At 33.6% G+C, this 19871-nt stretch overlaps 1 protein-coding gene across 1 annotated transcript in view; it reads right to left on the bottom strand.

Moving 5' to 3' along the window:
- Positions 1-217: 217 nt before the first annotated feature.
- LOC129975901 (uncharacterized) overlaps positions 218-19871 on the bottom strand; it is a 37799-nt gene continuing 18145 nt past the window's right edge. The window contains exons 5-14 of the mRNA XM_056089180.1: positions 16588-16697; positions 14258-14445; positions 11535-11633; positions 11253-11352; positions 9645-9716; positions 5397-5478; positions 3689-3740; positions 3533-3555; positions 1930-2002; positions 218-496 (exon numbers count right to left, since the gene is read on the bottom strand). Of these exons, the coding sequence (XP_055945155.1) occupies positions 341-496; positions 1930-2002; positions 3533-3555; positions 3689-3740; positions 5397-5478; positions 9645-9716; positions 11253-11352; positions 11535-11633; positions 14258-14445; positions 16588-16697 (955 nt within the window). The 3' untranslated portion in view covers positions 218-340. The remainder of the gene's footprint in view (positions 497-1929; positions 2003-3532; positions 3556-3688; positions 3741-5396; positions 5479-9644; positions 9717-11252; positions 11353-11534; positions 11634-14257; positions 14446-16587; positions 16698-19871) is intronic.

Below are 19871 nucleotides of genomic sequence, written 5' to 3'. Positions count from 1 at the left end.
ATTGACGATTAGTCGACATGATTCTCCAAAATGAATATACGATAAGTTCCTTTAAATTCAAAGCCAAAATAGTTTTAAATTATTTCGCAGAAAATCGTTACATTCAAAGTCCATTTCTTAAATTTTCATATTTTTGACTTACACTATTTAGTGCAATAATGAACTTCATGTAAGGACATACTATTAGTATAAAAGTGAATGTTTATTTAAATCTATGATATGTTTATTATACAACTCATAACAACTAATTTTTTAATGCAGAAATGAAATATATAGTTTGAGCATTAGAACAGATTCAACATCAGTTGATGATGGGGAAGCAAAGAGGGGACCCATGCTTTCAGCACTTGATGACGTATTCCCGGTGGCAACTAAATTTTTTCCTCAGTGCAAAAGATCTTCGTAACGACATTTCTACGATGCCAGCAAACGTCCAGACTGAGATGCCGAGCCACAAACCCATGAGCCCGCCAACGTAACTGTAGAGATCTCCATTCTAAATGAAAAGGAGGTTTTATGATTAAAAATGACAAATTATAAACAAGGAATTGTGATAGGATGTGTATAATTACATGCACTACTTTTTACAGAAATTAGAATTTCAATCAAACTATTAAAATTTATTGTTTTTATTATCAAATATCCAGAAATTACAGATTTTTGAGCTATGCAGAAACTTTGTGCATGCAATCTTTGTTGTAGGGTAAAGGTTTCAGTTCTAAGGTCATAAAATCTTAACAGAATCTTAAACATTTCCGATTATTATGCTTTGTGACTGTAAAATCTTATTTGCTATCATTTAAATTTTTAATGAGAATAAATAAAATGCCAAATGTTAAGTGTGATATTGACCATAATTCTAGATGGGAGGAAATACATCAGACTTGCACGAATGTCAAAGATTGAAATTATTTAGAAGTTTCATGTCACCAAAGCTTAGATTGATGTCAAACCATTTTTTTTTTCGTTGTTCTTTATTTCTGCCGTATACCCAGCTTACTCTAAGAATGTGAAGCTTGTCACGATAAAACTTATTCTCACCAGTCAGTTTCTGATTGTCCCATTTCATATAAAGGCAGTTGAATGATGTTACGAATCCGGCAGTCTGTATTCCAAATGACGATGCATATGATGACTGCACAGTGCAGAAGCTTCCCTAGGTGACTAGGCAATTCTGTGGGAACCAATGAGAAGAAAAGCGCGTCTGCAAGTGAATATGCAAATTCCCGCCACAGCATACAAGGCTAAGAAACGGGATGGTTGAGAGTAAGTAGTCGCTCGTTACTTGCTAAGAATTTACTGTGCACTGTCGTTGTGGTTCTGAAAGGAGCAAATATTCGATTGAGCATCGTGTTTTCATTGTGCCGACTTATCATGAATAGCAATCACCTGCGGCTGCAAGAGTGTCCACCTTATTCCCCGGATCTTAACCTGTGCGATTTTTTTTTTTTATTATAACGTCTGAAAGACACAGTATATCTCACATCTTAACATTGGGCGACTTGAGAATAGCAATTAAAATAGAGATCAAGGAAACTGGAACAGAGGTTTTACAGAAAACTATTGCGAACTTCGACTCCAGACTTCAACATGTCATTTGGTCAAACAGCTGACATTTCGAAAATCTGTTGTACTGAAAGTTGTCTATAAAAATTGATTTTCACTTGGTTTTCTTCTTATTTCTTGGTATTTTTGTAACACAAGCTTCACACCTTAATTTGACCATGGCGCTATATTCTGGGATCCCACGTGTTATATACAAAAATACTCGCTTTGACGTGTTCTATCCGAATCTGTAAATATTAGACGCTGCATACCTTGTGGGACTCCCTGTATATATATATATATATATATATATATATATATATATATATATATATATATATAATTTTAATAATATCAAATATAATGCAAGGAAAACAAACTTACGGTATACAAAGGCTTGTATGACAATACTACGATGTCAGGATTTTTTACATAAATTTGAATTTCAGCTTCATTTCTAAGGGAAAAAGTAATATCCTTATGCATGATGTTCCAAATGTAAAAAAAAAATATTTTAATCTATAATTTGAAAACAGGCATAGGCAGGGAGACATTTTCATATAAAAAATAAAAACTAAGAAATGTTTTTCTTGGTACCAAAATTTTATGATAATGTATATGCAGATGTGGGCTAGAAAAGGGACAGTCCGAATGCGTAAAGATCTGCAATAAGCGGTTACAGTTAGAAGAAAGAAAGGATTGATTAGTATTTTTTTTTTCATCAAGATTTCCTTTAATTAGTCAGAACATTTAGAAAATCATAACATTATTTCTTATTTGTTTTGCATGTTCTTAACTTTCTTTACTACTTATTTTAATCAAAAGCATTATTTTTATAGAACTTTTGTTTCTTTGGGGAGTGTGGAAATTTCTTTCCTTTCTAATATTTCTTAGCAATTTCAGCTGAATCTTAAGATCAATCTGCAGTGGTTTGGGAGGCCTTTTCAATTATTTGTTGCTCATTTAGGATAATTATAAATATAGCTAGTTTATGATACGCTTTATATTCAATCCAAAGAGGTTAAGGGTCTTATTTCTTTGCGATTGATACAAATTGACCATTTTATTTTATCTCACATAAAGAAGTGTTTTTCCGCATTTCATATATTTGTACTTTGAAAAGCTACGAAAGAATTGGAAATGCTACAAAAATGGCTTTGTATTTTTAATTTACATTTCTTTAAATGACAGTGATGTTATACATTATCTATGTGTTTATTAGTAAGGAGTTTTCTTTATTCTTTTATGAATATGTTTGTTCCATCGTGCATATTTCTAATTATTCTGATTGAAAAAATTTCAAAATTTCTATTTTTTTTATCACAATTTTTTTTTATATTCTATTCCCCAATCGAATTTAATTAACACTTTTAACTAGCCATTCTCCAATGATTCGAATACCATACATATTTTGCTCCTTTTCTTGTAAGAAGAAAAGAAGCAAAGAAAGATTCAGCTTTTAAACCTGTCTCATAATGCATCACACTACCAACTACAAAACCATGTGCTGGTTTGAATTTTAAAATAGGCAACCAATAAACTCATGACATTAAAAAAATCATATGAATGTGCCTTTGTCCCTGTCCTTTCTGAGGGAGAAACGTATTTCTATTTGCATTCTTTTAAGCTTTATTGATGTCTGTCCAGTTTATCGACAATTTGCGTCAAACTCCAGATCGCGTCCACAGGCATCAAAGAACCCCGGGAAACAGCAAGAGAGGGGAAAGCGGGGAAAGTGTGCCATGTCTGCAGACGCACATGTCGTCGGAACGCGTCTTCACAAGCCCTTAAGTAATAAGTGATTGTCCTGCGCCAGCCCCATTCCGTGGTCGCACCCCGCGGAAGAGGAGCAGTGGCGCGTTCTAGACGAGTCGTCAAAATACTCGCAGTTATTTAATTGTCATGACATCTCAAGTTAACTATATCCTGTAATAAAAATAATAAACATTTAGTTTTATGAAGTATTAAAAATATATGCAATGCTTACTCATTTGCCTCAAATGGTTTCATCTGCAAAAGGGAAAAGATAAGCATTTTTAGATAATTTTTGAAACATGACTCCTAGTATTAAAAATTTCAAATAATTTCAGTAAAATAATATTTTCTATATTAGTAAATTCAATGAAATGAAATTTTTCCTTACGGGTGAAGGATCTTCAGCAGATTCGACTACATTGTAATCAAAATGAAGTTTCCTAAAAAGAAATAAATAAAATTTTTACTCGACAGCAAGACAACGTTTGAAAACAAATGAAAAAAAAAATATGATTAATATTTAAGTTTTGTGTTTTACATCTTAAAGATGGCAATTTCTGCTATGGTAAAGAATTAATTGGAAAAATGTAAACATTATGATTTAAAAAATGTTCGCTTAGAATCACTAGTTTTTAGTATGCGTGTTTTAAATACTGTTTCTAGAATTTTAGCGCAACAAGATTTCAGCTTCTGTAACATTGCGAGTCTTAAAAGTTACATTTGTCATATGTTTCGGTAAAATAATTGTAAACGAAATTGACTATGATGCCGTTGCAATAGATATAAATTGTAATGTCAAAAATTTATTTTTTTTCTAATACGGATTGACTTAAAAGAAATCTCATCTCAACTAACCGATTTAAAAATTCTGAAAAATTATAATTTTCTTCAGAAAGGAAGAATACCTCAAAACTTTCCTTAAAAAGTCTAGATTATTAAATTAATAAAAAAAACCTTTTTAATAAGTAAATGCAGTCTTTTGTTCTTCATGCCAACGTCTCCTTGATCTCCGAATGCTCCAAAATTCTCCAAAATTCGTTTCTTAAAAGTGTTAATACAAGTTTTTTAAAAATTGAAACGCTGATGCTTTAAAAACATAGGTGTTTACATTATTTAAGACTACATACTTTTAATAAAATACCTCAGAACTATCTTATTGATGAATATTTTTAAGTTAAAAACCAATTAAATGTTAAGTGTTCAGCAGGTGATATAAATGGAAACTCCTTCTACTATTAGATTTGGCTTCGTGGAATGATGCTGTTCTTTTTAGTATTTCATTATTATCTTTTTTTTTTTTCTTTCTTGTATTAATGAAGGATCATTTTGTGATGGATAAAGACGAAGAAAAAAGACGAAATTCTGATGAATATCGACATTTTAAACCTGCTTAAATACAAAAAATATGTATGTATGTGGATACGTTAACCTATTAGGACAGCGAAATATATGGATAAAATTCGAGGTTTTTTACACCAAAATTTCACACCAATTATTTTACCTATATAAGATTTTGTGAAAAGTTTGTAATTTACTGGCATCACATTTTTAATACTCCCAAGGACTGTATACAAGAGAATTTTGTATATTTTACCTTCATCGGTAACTTCAAATACATTCATTATCCCGAGCAATATCCGTAGTTGCTTTTACGCGATGTTATCTCCCGTTTATTTTATTTAAATCAGAAGGCAAAATTCTTATTACTTGTTGTGTATTCCATTGGGAATTTTGAAGCACAACTCTTAAACACTCTTAGTTTGTTTTATCATTATTATAAGTTTGTTTTGTTTTGAAATCAAAAAGACTAAAAGATAACTCATTCTTTTCAAAATCACACAATGATAATTTTATAAAAATAAAGAAGAAAATGATACAAATCATTGCCTAAAAAAAGGGCTGAAATAATTATAGTGTATGAAAATGACATTCATTTTTGTTCCGTGAAGAAAAATTGTTGTATCAAGCTTTGTTAAAAATGAAAGGATAAAAATGAACAAAACTTTCAATCAAACACAAATTGAGTGGCAGCTGGAGAATTTTCTGAAAAAAAAAAAAAAGAAACATAATTAGAAAATCCTTTTATCAACACTCACACGCAGTCCGGTTTACAGCCATCATGACATCTTTGGTGAGCTTCCACGTAAGGTAAGCAAACATTTAAATACTGTGGAATACCTAAATGAAATAATTCGTTATAAATTTTTTTAAAAAAAATGAATTTCAGAGTTTTAACAATCATAATAGATCATTAATGAAAGTCATTAACAATCAAGCTCATTAATGAAGGGTAAAAAAGTAACTCTAAAGATTTTATGAGACGTATTGAAACTGTAATTAAATATTGTTCATGCAAATAAAAAATTATATTTATAACATCAAATATTAGGATGTTTCAAAAATTTCTTTCTCTTCGTGCTATGAAGGGTCTTATATGCTCCTTCCTCAAGGTCAAACAATAAATTCTATGAAATGCTATCATCACTTAAATCAATTAAAAGATGCCACAGCAGAAAACAACAACAACAAAAAAAAAAAAAAAAAAAAAACGACCATAATGAATGAACCGACGAGGCGTTGTTTTCCATCACCCAACAGTAAGCTCTTACAGCTGGATTGGGATGTTTTACCTTATCCTGCATACTCTTCAGATCTCGCTCCATCTGATTATTACTTCTTTCTGTCCTCAAGAAATTCTCTTTGCGATAAGCGCTTTGAATCCATTAGAGAAATAAAAGCGCACCTCGAGGATTATTTCTTGCCCAAAACACAGGGATTTTGGAAAGAAGGCATAATGAGGCTTCCTGAGAGATAGAAGAAGTTAATAGAGCAAAAAAGTTCTTGTTAAAGATTGCAATACCGGACCAAAAGTTCAATACCGGTATTCGGTATTTTTTAGATCTTAATACCAGGATACCGGTTTTAATACCGGTATTACAAATTTTAGAAAAAGAAAGAAAACACAGGTGTTTGTTTTATTTGCCAATTTTATTAGAAAGGGCTAATATCACAAAAAATAATTTGTAACTTATAAATTATAACAGTACATAATCACAAAAAAGTAACGGAACATCTTCTTTATTTCAATCACAAAAAAATGTTGTTGTTGTTTCTGATCGAAGGTGGTATAGCTGGGCTATACCACCTCCATGAAACCAAAGTCTAAAACAATCCCAAACCAAAGCCTAAAATTAACAAAGAATTGTCTTCGGTCTAAAAAGCCCAAAAACAGTAGCGGATCCCTTAAAATCTCAAAAATCGTAAAATTTAAACATTTAAGAATATGATTGGGGAAGACTTGATCTGCCCTGCTCCAAGGACATTCAGCAAAGATCCTCCGTCCGTGTTGGAAGGTGAGGGATTTGGTGTGTCCACTTAAAAAACGAGAGAGAGCCGTTTGCAGTTTTCTAGAGATATTCAGACGGTGACGCCACCTGGACTCTTATCAAAGTACAAAGGGTGAGCAGGTGGGATTCTCCAAAGTGCACTCGACTCCATCTTTTTGATAGAGGAGATTTCTGAATTAAGTTAGTGTTACATCAATATGAAATATGTCAGCTGAGGCAGTCTTAACTAAATTATCCGCTATCTCATTATCACTTAAACAAACAGGTGAGGGTGTATAGAGTGTTCAGCGGAGAGCCTGGCAATAATAATGTTTAGATAAACAAAAAAGTGTCAGCAAAATTATCAGTTGTCGAAAGCGCTCCTTCGGCATCTACGATAGTTGGTGGTACTGTGAGCAATTTGCGATATACTTTTTCCAAGTATTTACCTCTAAATACCTCATCTTCAAATAAATCGATAACTCGTCGGATGGTTTTGGATATAATTGATTTCTGTATTGTATTTTGGTTTGTTGATTTTTTATCGCTAATTTTAATTTTTGTTCAAGAGACAATTCCTTTCACATTAGTGTCATCATAATCTCCTATTACTGCACCGAATTCTTCTGAATGTGGATAGGTTTGTGGGTAAACAAATTTTAGAAAATTTACTATACACTTGATCAGATTTGAATTGGTTAGTCTCTTTTATTCTTTTTCATTTTTAAAATCATTATAATTATGTAAATACCGTAAGACATTTTCTATTTCGTTATGCCTTTCTTCTGTGCGATTTTTCAATGTAATATGTAATTCTTCAGATAGTGATGTGAGCTGTTCTTTCAGTGATTGCAACATGAAATTTATTGTTGCATTAGCTGTTAATAAGAATCTCTCCGACATAATGCCTTAACAGCCAGTTTTAATATTAAGTTTATATTTATTTATAACAACCTGTTCTAGATATTAAGTCGAATTCACTATCTGAAAAATTAATTTGCTGGCTTAAGTCGATCATTGCTTTTCGGATTGGATTTCTCAGTTTCAAAAATCGTTCCATCATTAGGAGTAAACTGTTCCAACGTGTTTTAGAATCTCCTCCTAAACATCTCCTTTCATCTTTCCTCTCACTCCTATTTTGTCAAAGTAAACCCATACTAACGCATGCGCAAAAGGTGGAGGTTTTAAAATCCATTGTGATACAGTATTTTATCACTTCACTTGATTGTACGATGCAACTTTGTATTCACAGTGTAATTAATTCCGTCCGTTAGGGAGACATAAAAACAAAAACGTATACTACTTTGCTATGTTGGCGATCCCTGAACAATTTAAAAATTACAAGACAATTTAAAAAATTACTGGAAATTTCTAGTAAATACTGAAAAATCGGTATTTAAACTTGTGAATACCGGTATTACAAAATTGTACAAATGGCTCAAAATACCGGTATTCGGTATCCCGGTATACCGGTATTGCAATCCCTAGTTCTTGTATAACAAAATAAATAATATCTTAAACAGTAAATATTGTGTATTCATTTCATATTAGAAATAGGAAAGAAACTTATGGAACACCCTAATATATTTTCTGAGAACTTAGAATAATTGCCCCAATATTTGATACTATAATTGAATAAATCTTTGTCAGTAGTTCTCTGAAAATGAAAAACGAAGGAAGCAGTTATTTTATTTTTCGTAATAAGAGGCTGTTTTACGTTTGAGGAATAAACCCAAGTTCAGACCTCGTCAACCCTATTTCAAATGCTGCAGGATATGACATTTTCACAGATATACTGATTTACTCTATTATGCATCATACAGTGACTCAGCATTTCCAGAAAATGTAACTGAATTGCTTCCAGGTCAGTGCCACACACGTGATCATAATGGGTCTGGCAAATTGGCGCTAATTAAAAATTTTAATTTCTCTTTACAGACGTGGTTATGTTCGAAACATGACCACGGAATTAGCAAACCTAATCTTGGATATAAATGATCTCCCTCCAAGAAAGAAAACTATTCTCACTTCCAGCTGATTCTAAACTAATCGAACTCCTTCATTCAAACATCTCTTTTCCCAGAACTGCAGAGGAAGGCTCGTGATCTTATCCTTCGAACTCTTTTAGAAATTTGATTTGAATAAAAAAAATCACAACGATTTGATTGCACCTTATCAATATTAAAAGAGCTATGCAAAGATCAATTCTGAAATCCATATACACCATGCGTCTATTTTTTTAGAGCAGAAGCCGAACTTAAATAGAGGGTGGTTATCATTCAAGTTCCATTTTGAAATGGTTATAAAAGGAAAACTACTGAACTAAATGTTATCAAGCTTGGTAATAGTTTAAAAGAGGTCATGAAAATTTTTTTCAGCTAAAAAAATAAATAAATAAATAAAAAACTCACTACCAGAGTAGAAATGGCACTGTATGCATCGGTTTAAAATGTGTTTAATCGTTCTGAAACGTCTTACAAAGCATGTTCAATGTGGCTTCCACCATTTTCTGAAAGCAAGTAAAATTACATTACTGCATTCTCGACAGTAGCTCTTAGCATATCAGGAGGCAAGTTACACACATGTCGATGTATCGCTTCTTTCAGTTCCACCAAACTGTTTAGATTATCACCATAAACAGGGCTTTTGAGAAAACACGCATTGAATATGCTTTGTAACACGTTTCAGAAGCAATTAAACACATTTTAAACCGGTGTCTTTATGTCTTATTTTGCTTTAAAATATTACATATAGCGCCATTTTTCCCTTGGTGGTAAGTTTTTAAACTTTTTTTTGGCCGGAAAGAAATTCTCTTGACCTCCTTTAAATTATTGCAAGTTCTGATAACATTTGGTGCAGTAGTTTTCCTTTTATGACCATTTCATAGTGGAACTTTAATTATAACCACACTGTCTTTTATTCCTTTACAAAACTACTAATAGTGTCAACTAGTGTTATACTTGAATAAGTGTAATAAAGTCGTTTTGTCTTTACTTATTAATATCGAAATTTCACCACCTTTAATATCAATCCTTCCTTGCCAGGTTGCAAAATACCGCCAAAAATAGTATGGCCGACGTAGCTTCGTCCCTAGAAATAAATGATTTCTGAATAAATGATCTGACAAAAAAAAATTGTACTTGAAATATAACTAATTTGGCTACCAGAGACCAAATTTAAAACATGCATTTTGATTTATTCCTGCTGTTGTAAATCATTACAGAATGTAACAAACTCTATTTCTACATTCTTATAAAATTAATTATTATTGTTATTATAAGATATTGGTTATAAGTAATCATGTCGGAGAGGGTTCCTTTGTGCATGGTAAATAAATATTTCTAAACAGTTTAATGAACAAAATTGTGACTTAAACGCGGACAAATTAACGATTGGTTCCCTTCCCTACTATATAATTGCCCTCAGTTACGCCATTATGAATCGACCTCAAAATGCAAATTTTAAGATACTGTTTTTTTATTTGTAAAACATTTTAAAAATAATCCCAATTGTCAATATTAATTATTTAATTCAAAGCAATCTTTTGTGTAATTTGTTGGAGTTGGCTCAAAATTTTGAAACGAAACTTCCATATTCAGGTACTGTTAACAATATCAATTCAGAAATCCATAAAATAGTTATTCATTGCTGAATAAGTCCGAATAACATTCACTGGTTCAGAGGTGATCGCTCTCTGATTCAGGTCTGAATTAAGATCTGTGAATGAAATCCATGAATGAAGTCCGCCCCGTAAAAAGGGTTGTGACGCATGAGTATTTAAGTCATACTCACGGCTCTAGATGGCGCTTCTGAAAACAAAAGGCGCTTTCTCGGCTTAAAACCGTCGACTTTGTCAGCGGACTTGGCTATGACAAGTGCCATAAGAAACAACATGTCTTTAGAATATAAAAAGCACATTTTTCTTCTGATTAGAAACGAAACATTTTTCGATCACAATGCCAACAAATGCAAAATATTCAACTAAAATATTTCAGATAATTAAACGATTTCCGAAATCAAGATATACGGAGATTATTGTTAAAAAAGTGTGGATGTGGCTCTTTGTGAATGAAAAAAGTTTAATTACATTAGGTATATTTATCACCATTATATATTTTTCATCAGTGGCAACTGAGGAAGAAAACATCATGCAACGAGCATTCAGGGGCATCTAAGAAAGAAAGGAACGAACGGCTTTAATGTTTTTTTTTTGACTCTAGGTTCAATTTGCTCAATTTTTGAGCAATCATTCGCGAAAAAAAGCAGAGCAGAAGTACTGGAGTCGTTGCACGTGAAATGATTTCAATCATTTTTTTGTTGTTGTTGTGAGCTTGGGAATTGAAGAAACTTAAAGAGACAAATGAACCCTTTCATACTAGACGGAAGACGGTTTTTCACTTTTTGGTAAATTCGATACACCCGTTTCCAAAAACCGTCCTATCTTGGGTACTTCGTTGTAACTGCCGCATGTCAAATGTGAACTATGGATTGCATTTGCATGAGACATTCATGGTCTGGTTTTGCAGCAATATCCATAAATGGATACTTCGTCAGAAATCAAATTTTGATTGATTAATCATGCTATCCAAATACGAAGGGAAAAAAAAGATCTCATAACGCACTTGCCTGGTGTACATAAATCTGCAGGATCTTCGATCATTATTCGACCGGGATCACAACCAAAGCAATCTTTCAAGAAAACGGATCGGCATAATTCTTTGCAGGCCTAGTGGAACAAATTTATATAAATCCAGGTGAGGAATGCGTTTATTTTAATTATTTAGTATAATTAAAATAATTATTAGTATTTATTTTATATATAATTATACTAATAATTATTAGTAATAATTATTAGTATAATTATTTTGCATAGTATCTATCTATGGATAAATAACAAAAAAAACGTACGTCTTGAGATCTGGGACCACTTCTGTTGTTCTTCATCCAAGTAATGTTGTAATTCACACAATCGGTTTTGTAAGGGTATGGAAGAAGGTAATCCTTGTGCTGAAAAGAATTGCTATGTACGCAAATTGTGTTAGAATTCCTGTCTACCAGGCTAAAACTTTCCTTCCTTACAATTACAACTAACATTCTTTCTACCAAATTTTATAAATATAACAAGTAATATATAAAAAAATTAAGTCAATTCCTACTTATTTTCTTATATTATTTAAATATATCTTATATAATTTATGATCGGGTGTCGTGTCAGTAATCGCAGTGTTTGGCGACAAACTTGCCGACCATTTGGCGATATGGCGACGGATTTGGCGACCCAATAGAAATGACTGAACAAATTTAATGAATTAATTAATATTTGAAAAAAAACTGTATTAACATCAAGTGTCATCCACTACAGGTTTAAAAAAATGTATTTGAACTTGAGTGGATGAATAAAAAGTATTTTAATAACGATTGAAAATTTGAACAAGATATAAATATATATATATACAGGGAGAGTCTGAACGAATAGTAGGAATTGCAAAAAGGTAAATCGCGGTTGAAAAAAGGCAATTCAAATATTATTAGAGTATAAGAAGGCAACGATTGAAAATTCATTGTCATGAATAACACTTTTGTAACAAAACTATTTAAATTTTGTGATGTAAAACGTTAGCTTCTTTGCGAAATAGGCCTCATCATTGCAAAAGACATGCATCATTCGTTTCGACATTCTGAAAAGCCGAGAAGGAAAAAAAATGCAATCTCAAATGATTTGGGGCATCAACTTCATGTATCCGTATTTTTAAAAAATTATTCGCCAAAAAGAAAAAAAAGAAAAAAAACTTTGATTTTCTTTTTATGAATTTCAATTTTAGCATTATTTTGCCTCAAGTTTAATTGCGAAATATTTAAATCCACAATTACATTATTCTTAATGGAAATATCTATGTTAAAAGCTAATTCTGATCTATCAGTGGGAACGCAGTGAACACCTCAGTTGAAGTTGTATTTGGACGTGCATGACGCGTTGATCTTTTGGGGAAAATATTTCAAGAATTTTTTCAACCACTTCAATTTTAGCGGATGTTCGTCCTTGTCTGGTTACTTCTTCACCCACCGCGAGACAATGCGGTGGTTCTTCACCAAATATCGTGCGAAGATCTCTTAGAACAAACTTAGAAGATAAACAAACATGTTTTCGAACACATAATACAGAGTTGACAAAAAATCCGTAAAAACTTTAAAAGCTCGTAAAATCTGAAAAAAATAACCAAAATAAAAACGGTTTGCAGGATTAGCATTGATAGGTCACGGAATTTTTTTTAAGATAAGAAAAAAATTTTTAAAAATTGATGGCACCGTGGTATGAACGACTAAGGAGAAATATGCAAATGAGACATGGAATTCAAAATACATACGCTCTCGATCCTGAATTAAAGTCTTGGTATCAACTTTTACCATCAGATACCTCAGAGAAAGAAGAATTTGCAAGGTGGGCTTTCTCTCCAAAATTGAGCAAGATCCCTTCTGGGAGATTCTCCCAAGATTCCTCCCCATTTTTCGCTCCATGGCGACATAACTGGCGCATCTGGGCGACGTCAAATCCACGAGAGTACGCTGAGAAACCATTGCATTCTCCCAAAGTCACAGTGTGGTATGGACTCATAGGTTCCTTCATGAAAAGAGCCTTCTTCTTTGAAACACAGTGCTCGGTAAATGGGAGGAAAACGGAGAAAGTAAATACCCGGCGTTAATTAAGCTTCTGTGCGAAAAGGGTATTCCATGATTGCGTGAAAAATATAGCGCCTTCTACTGTTACGTTCATGGAGCAACAAGTCACACTGCGACTCTAGTCAAGGAATGCTTGATACAGACGTTCGGAGAAGAGAGAATCATTAGCAGATCTTGCAAGTTTCCCATCGGTCTCTAGATCTAACAACAGAAAACTTTTGGTTATGAGAACATTTTAAATCCTGGGTGTATCGATACCGTCCATCCAATATATTCAGAGTTCAACGATGCAATCCGCCGAGAGCTGTCATGTATACAGCCAGACATGCTGCCATCTGCCGTTGCTGGATTTGTGACACGCCTGCAATGTGTAATCACCCGTGGTAGCGGATATGTGAAACACTTATTGCTGTAATAAATAATTTGGTATTTTTGATATTTGTGCGTCTTTTCTTCACTTATGTACAAAAATCACCTATTGGCTGTTTTATGAATTATTATTTTCTTATCTTAAAAAAAATCCCGTGACTTATCGATGCTAACCCTGCAAGCAGTTTTTTTTTTTATTTTGCTTAATTCTCCGGGTTTTATAAATTTTTAAAGCTTTTACGGACTTTTTGCCCGCCCGGTATCTTCTCTTGCACTGATGATACCATTTTGATAATGACGACGGCGAATGCTTTTTTCTACAAACCTCTAGTGACGATTTCATTACTAGAATTTAAAGAATTTTTACTGTTGTCATTTAACCATGTGATTTCAGTTCCAAAATAAATTTGTTTTAGCTAAATAAATCCATTACGGAATGCGTACTATGTTATTCTTTTTATCTCATTCAATACGAATCAACCTGTGCTTTAAAAGTCTGGAACTTTTTAACGTTGTGTAAGTTATAAAATTGTCGAATTTTTTTTAATGATTCCAATATTTTATCGGTAACGATAATTTCTTACCAATCTGACTTCTACGAAGTATTGATATCCAGGCCTGATGGCAATTCCTTCGTAAAGCGGGTTTATCGGCATAAAGGGTGAGTGAACGGCGAAGAACACTCGATTTCTGTCCCAGGGATAGAGGGATTCACTCTCAGAAATGTATAGCTTATACATGCCGATCACGTTGTCCGAAAACAAGGATAAATCTGGAAAAGATGGATTTTTGAGTTTAGAAAGATAGTTTTGAGTTAATGATTAAAAACTGCTCTCTATAAGAAATATTTCGGTGCCAGATCGTTTTGCTCATTTGTTGTTGTCGTCGTCGTGTTACAAGTGCCATAAAAAAGCGGGGGGAAATGGGAGAGAGGAGGACAATTAGATTGGGCCGAAAGCATGCAGAACAGCCCTGGCCACATCATCAGCTTTATCGGAATAAAGAATATCTCTGCTGCAGTCAATGTCTATTTTGAAGAGGGCTGGAATAATAGAACGGCAGCTAAAAATGTGCTCCGGATCCAGCTGCACGTCTGGACAGTACCTGCATTCTTCATAGAGTCTGGAACTATCAGACGTGATCCTCATGCCCCTCAGGTGTCTTGCAATTGTTCTTGTGATGTCTCTTGTATAATTTAGATTTGTCAGGGAGAATTTCTTTCGTTGGTACAGAGCCACCGCATTAGCATCCAGAGCAGTAGTAGATAGAGGGGTTGGCAAGAGTGCTCGTTTCCCTCAGTATTCAACTTCCTTCAGTATCCCCTCGAAAAGAGGATGAGATGCTTCCGGTATGGTGGTTGGATCTCGCCACCCTGGGAGGTGCACAAGATGGTGGGGCTCCTCCCATAGATGACGGGACGTACTTCCTTCGGGAAGGGTTGTACCGTTTGACCCTTAGGACTCAACCACAGTTCCCGCCAGTGTTACTGTTGCGGCGGTCCTGTCATTCAATTTTCTTTATCCGTGTGCATTCGGGCGGGTCAGTGATATGACTTCCCTCGTATCCACGTGAACTGCGATCCATCGCAAGGTGAACGACTTCTTCATTGCCACGATAGAGAACAGAAGACCATTAACATTCTGGGAATCCCTGTCTTTCCACCCGGAGTAGTTTCTAAAGTGGATTTGCAATCTGAGAAGATCACGATCCCATCTGAAGGAATTGGCGTTGCCTGCGCAAGGTATATGATCAAAGTTTCTTTGATAGCGATGAGTTTATTTGTGAAGTTAGAGGCAATCTTGTTTGGAAGTATTTTGCTTGTTTCATTCTCATGAATGTTTTTGAAAACACGCCATCAATAAATATACAGAGTATATTTTCTGTTAACCTCATATTAGTGGTCTCTTTCTCATTTTCTAAAGCCCTCAATCTCTTACACTTTTAAAAATAACTAACCATCACTTTCATAATATTAAACCGTGAAAGAGAGAATACTGCACTTCTCCATGATATTCGTTATTCTATGACTGAAGCTATGCAGTATATATTTCTTAGCATATGCATTTGTAGAAGATCTTTTTCCTTGATTAGTAATTCTTTTGAGTGTCTAATTACTCTGTAAACGGTTTTACTTCTCTCTAACGTTCATGCTTGATAATTAGAATATTGCAAAACGATAACAGTTAACTTATACATTGTTCCAAATGACATATAACTTGTAGATTTTGAGGAAATCAGAGGAAATTAATCTGTCCAAAGTCCGAATCTTTCCATGCCCTGTCTGTACAAGCAAACTTACCGGAAGATTTATTTCGATAGAATTCAGTACCCAAATTTAACTTAATGCAGATTCACAACAAATTTAGGATCCAATCCCTCAAGAAACTGACAGTTTATCAGTCTGCATTTACGTAAGCATGCAAGTCCAATAATTCAAAAACGCAATATCTTGATAAATGGAATTTGGTATATAATTTGGGTTTTAATCAGTATATCAGTAATATGTATTTTCAATGCTGTCAAAAACGCATTGAAAATACATATTACATTTTCTGACATGACTGCAACTGCTTACTAACTATTACTAGCAAAAAGAATCACCAAAAATTGCATGCCAGATTCTTACCAAATTCGACATTTCTTAACTATTTTTTGAATATCTGCGCAAGATCTTAAGTAGCAACAATTTTACATAGAAGGGGGGATGGGTAGGAGTCTTATTAAAGAGAAAGTGGTAAAGTTAGTAGAAACCACTCATGCGGGTTTAATAAGATAAATAATTTTGGAGATTCTGAATAATTATTATAATGGAAGCAATTAAAATGAAATCGTTAATTCTGTATTTATCATCAAATAATCATATTCATTCATTTAAATTAAATTGGCTTTACCTGCTTTCATGTTGAATACTTACCAATTTTTGCAGTTTTTAATGCAACTTCCCCGTGAAATAACTGCAGACGTTCTGAGAAGCATTTTGCGAAAACATCCTCCTGTTCACTTTCAACATATGAAATTCTCATTCTGGTTATGAAAAAAAAAAAAAATCACATGCAAATGTTTTATGCGAGAGTGAGTGCACTCAGCTACAATAATATTCAGCAAATACTTATTTGTACAAGAATACTAAGTGAAACATTTTAAACGCTCGTTCAACAGCGATCGTTGTAAAATTTCCCTCCCCTTTCGTTATGCGTGATTGATGGAATACTGACTGCTTTGTTTACATTGTCCGAAAAACTAGACAGACATCAAAGAACTCCGGTAAACCGCAAGAGAGGGGCGAGGGGGGGGGAGTGTGCCATGTCTGCAAACGTATGAGTCGTTGGAACGCGGCTTTAGACAAGCTCGCCTAAATGTGTTTAGAGCACTGGTAGGTTTATTAAGAACTCTCAACGGATATTCCAGCATGCGTTTGCTTAATAACTATCAGTTAAGCGGCATCCTCCTTTGCATATCAGCCTCTTAAAAATGTGGACTGCCATAGCTATTTTTGAGAACTTTTTTCAAACCATTCTGAAATTCCAATGTTCCAGAGTTCCTCCCAGAAACAATCTGAGGAATTCGGCATCTCGGAAAACCTGTCAAACAATCTCATAATTTTCATGAACACACAGTGGTGGGTCAACAATCATGTAACAGTACTTTGATCATTAATGGCTATTTCCTCTTGTGGACCGATCATGGAAACATGTTTGGAAGCAATTAACCTATTGAACCATTGAACGAATACATTAGCCGATGTCCCAGCTTGCCGGCTTTGTTAGAAAGGAAGAATAATTTCAGTAATAAAAAAATTTCTTCAAACGGTCCCCGATAGTAAATGCGATCGTGAATGCATCTTTTGGATTCATACAGATGAGGAAAAGTTCTTAAAAAATACTAGCTTTCATTGGTTGGTTAATTATTCTATTGAATTGTCAGATTGATGAGCAGACAAAATTACGAATGATTCCAGTCAATTTACCACCAAAAGTAATGAAATAAAAGAAAGAATACATAAAAGCAATTTTATTGTCTTAAGTTGCTGAGCTGGCTATCCAAAATTGGTCTCTAAATTTGTACCTGTGGCCTCTAAGTTTGGTAACATCACTAAATAAGGGATGGATGGAATAAAGTTTCAATGAGGTTTTCTGGTCTAAATAAAATGCAATTGGTTTTAGGGTGAAGGTGTAATCTAGAAAATTTTAAATATTATGAAGACTTAGAGCAGATTAATAACTTAATTAGAACAGATTAATAACTTAATTATTTCGCAAGTTTTCAAGCACAGTGATAAAGAGACTGGATGCAAATAACAGTATGTGAGACTACAGAATTAGTTGGGTCAATTTTCAAACCTATTTGTTGCAAAAAAAAAAAAAAAAATGTTTGTCGCAATCCGTGTTGACTTATTTAGTCTGCTAAAGTCATGAATCAACCACAATTTCCTTTGGTGAGAATTTTACTATTTCCTTCTTTACGAAATTCAGAAATCGTAGATAATTTTTTGATGATCAAAATTTATGATATTAAAAATATTTAATTTTAATATTTTGATTTAATAGTTTCATTCTTTTAAATCTTCTTCAATTCTGAAGAATTAATTATTTAGATGAAAACCTTTATCTGGGGGCACGGCAGTGCCCCCACCAAGTCGAGCAAAAAAAAAACAAGCGGCACGGCCGTACTATCCTTTTCTCGAAGCAGTTCAGGCCATTTTCAACTCTCTATAACTTCGTTGTGGATAACACTAGAAGCCTGAATTTTCAGTAACCAAGCAGGCATTATATAAACACGGTATATTTCAAATTTCATTAAATTTGAACCAGTAGTTTAAGAATTATAACTAGTCAAAGTTTGTGAATTTTGTCACTGACTGACTGACTGACAGATCATCAAAACTCTAAGGCACTTCTAGCAGACATAGAAGCTTCAAATTTAGAATACAATTAGTGTTTAGTGTATAAATCAAGGAAAAACTAAAATATCCATGTAATAATGGACGGATCGATAAATTTTTCGAAGTTCCGAGCATTATCCATTTTGTCGGCAAATTCGTCGCCAAGTCGCCAAATGGTCGCCAAGTTTGTCACCAAGCTCTCGTATCACTGGCTCGGCATCCGACAGCATCCAATTCAGATTACTGTAAAACGGTCTTTCTTATGATGACACTATTTGTGCTGGGAAGGAAAATTACAGGTTTGTAACAATATCAAATTTGAAATAATTCAATTTGAAGCTGTAGAAACTGCAAACGCAAATGGTGACTTTCAGAGAATCAATCTGGTAGAAGAAGAGCAAACTGATCTTCAAAGTATGATCGCAAAACTTAATGCCGATTAAAAAAAAGTCGATATGATCACAAATAAAATGGACACAACTGATAATAACGCTGACGTTTTGCGCTGTTTTGTGAGTGGAACTGGTGGCACTGGAAAGAGCTTTTTAACAAAATCTCTGAAAGTTTGGGTTAAGACGTATAGAAGCTTCAAATTTAGAATACAATTAGTGTTTAGTGTATAAATCAAGGAAAAACTAAAATATTTAGCAATTTCGTCTAGTTTTCTAGATACACCAACTGCATAAATAACTTTGCAATCCCATATAAATATATATAATATATAGGATGCCATGCCCCCAGATTACAAAGTTACATTTGCAGTGAATGACTCAGTGTACCAGTATATGTATAAATAATAATAATGAAATAATAAGAATATATATATGCGCTTATTATTATGAATACATGCATATATATAATGCATACTTATATGAATGTTTAATGAGTGTTGCCATGCCAGTTACGTACGTGCGTATTCATATGTGCTTAAGTAAGGTTGTAAATAGCCGCGCTCGCGCAAACGTGAATGCGAGCGCGGGGCGCGTAGAAGTGAATGCGCCCGAGCAACCACGCTCATACGCGCGAGCGACCTCTTGCTTTTGAATTTGCCTAGAAATCTTACTTATAAATTTGCGATTTTCGTTCATAATTTCAATTGCTATATTTGTTTGACGACTGAAAGGCTTACTCATTAGTTTACTGATATTATTTGCTTACGATTTGGACGTTGTTTGGATGATTTTAAAATATATTAATACGTTTTAAGTACTTAAAGTCACGTTTATCTATTAACCGTATTCTTACACAAAAAACTCTTGCGTCCCAGTACTAGAAGTCGCAATGGATTCGGAAATACTGTATGCGAATGGCCATCC

The sequence above is a fragment of the Argiope bruennichi genome, chromosome 7, assembly GCF_947563725.1.
Source record: "Argiope bruennichi chromosome 7, qqArgBrue1.1, whole genome shotgun sequence".
Classification (NCBI taxonomy): domain Eukaryota; kingdom Metazoa; phylum Arthropoda; class Arachnida; order Araneae; family Araneidae; genus Argiope; species Argiope bruennichi.
The sequence above is the reverse complement of the archived record's forward strand: the minus strand, read 5'-3'. Positions and strand labels throughout refer to the sequence as shown.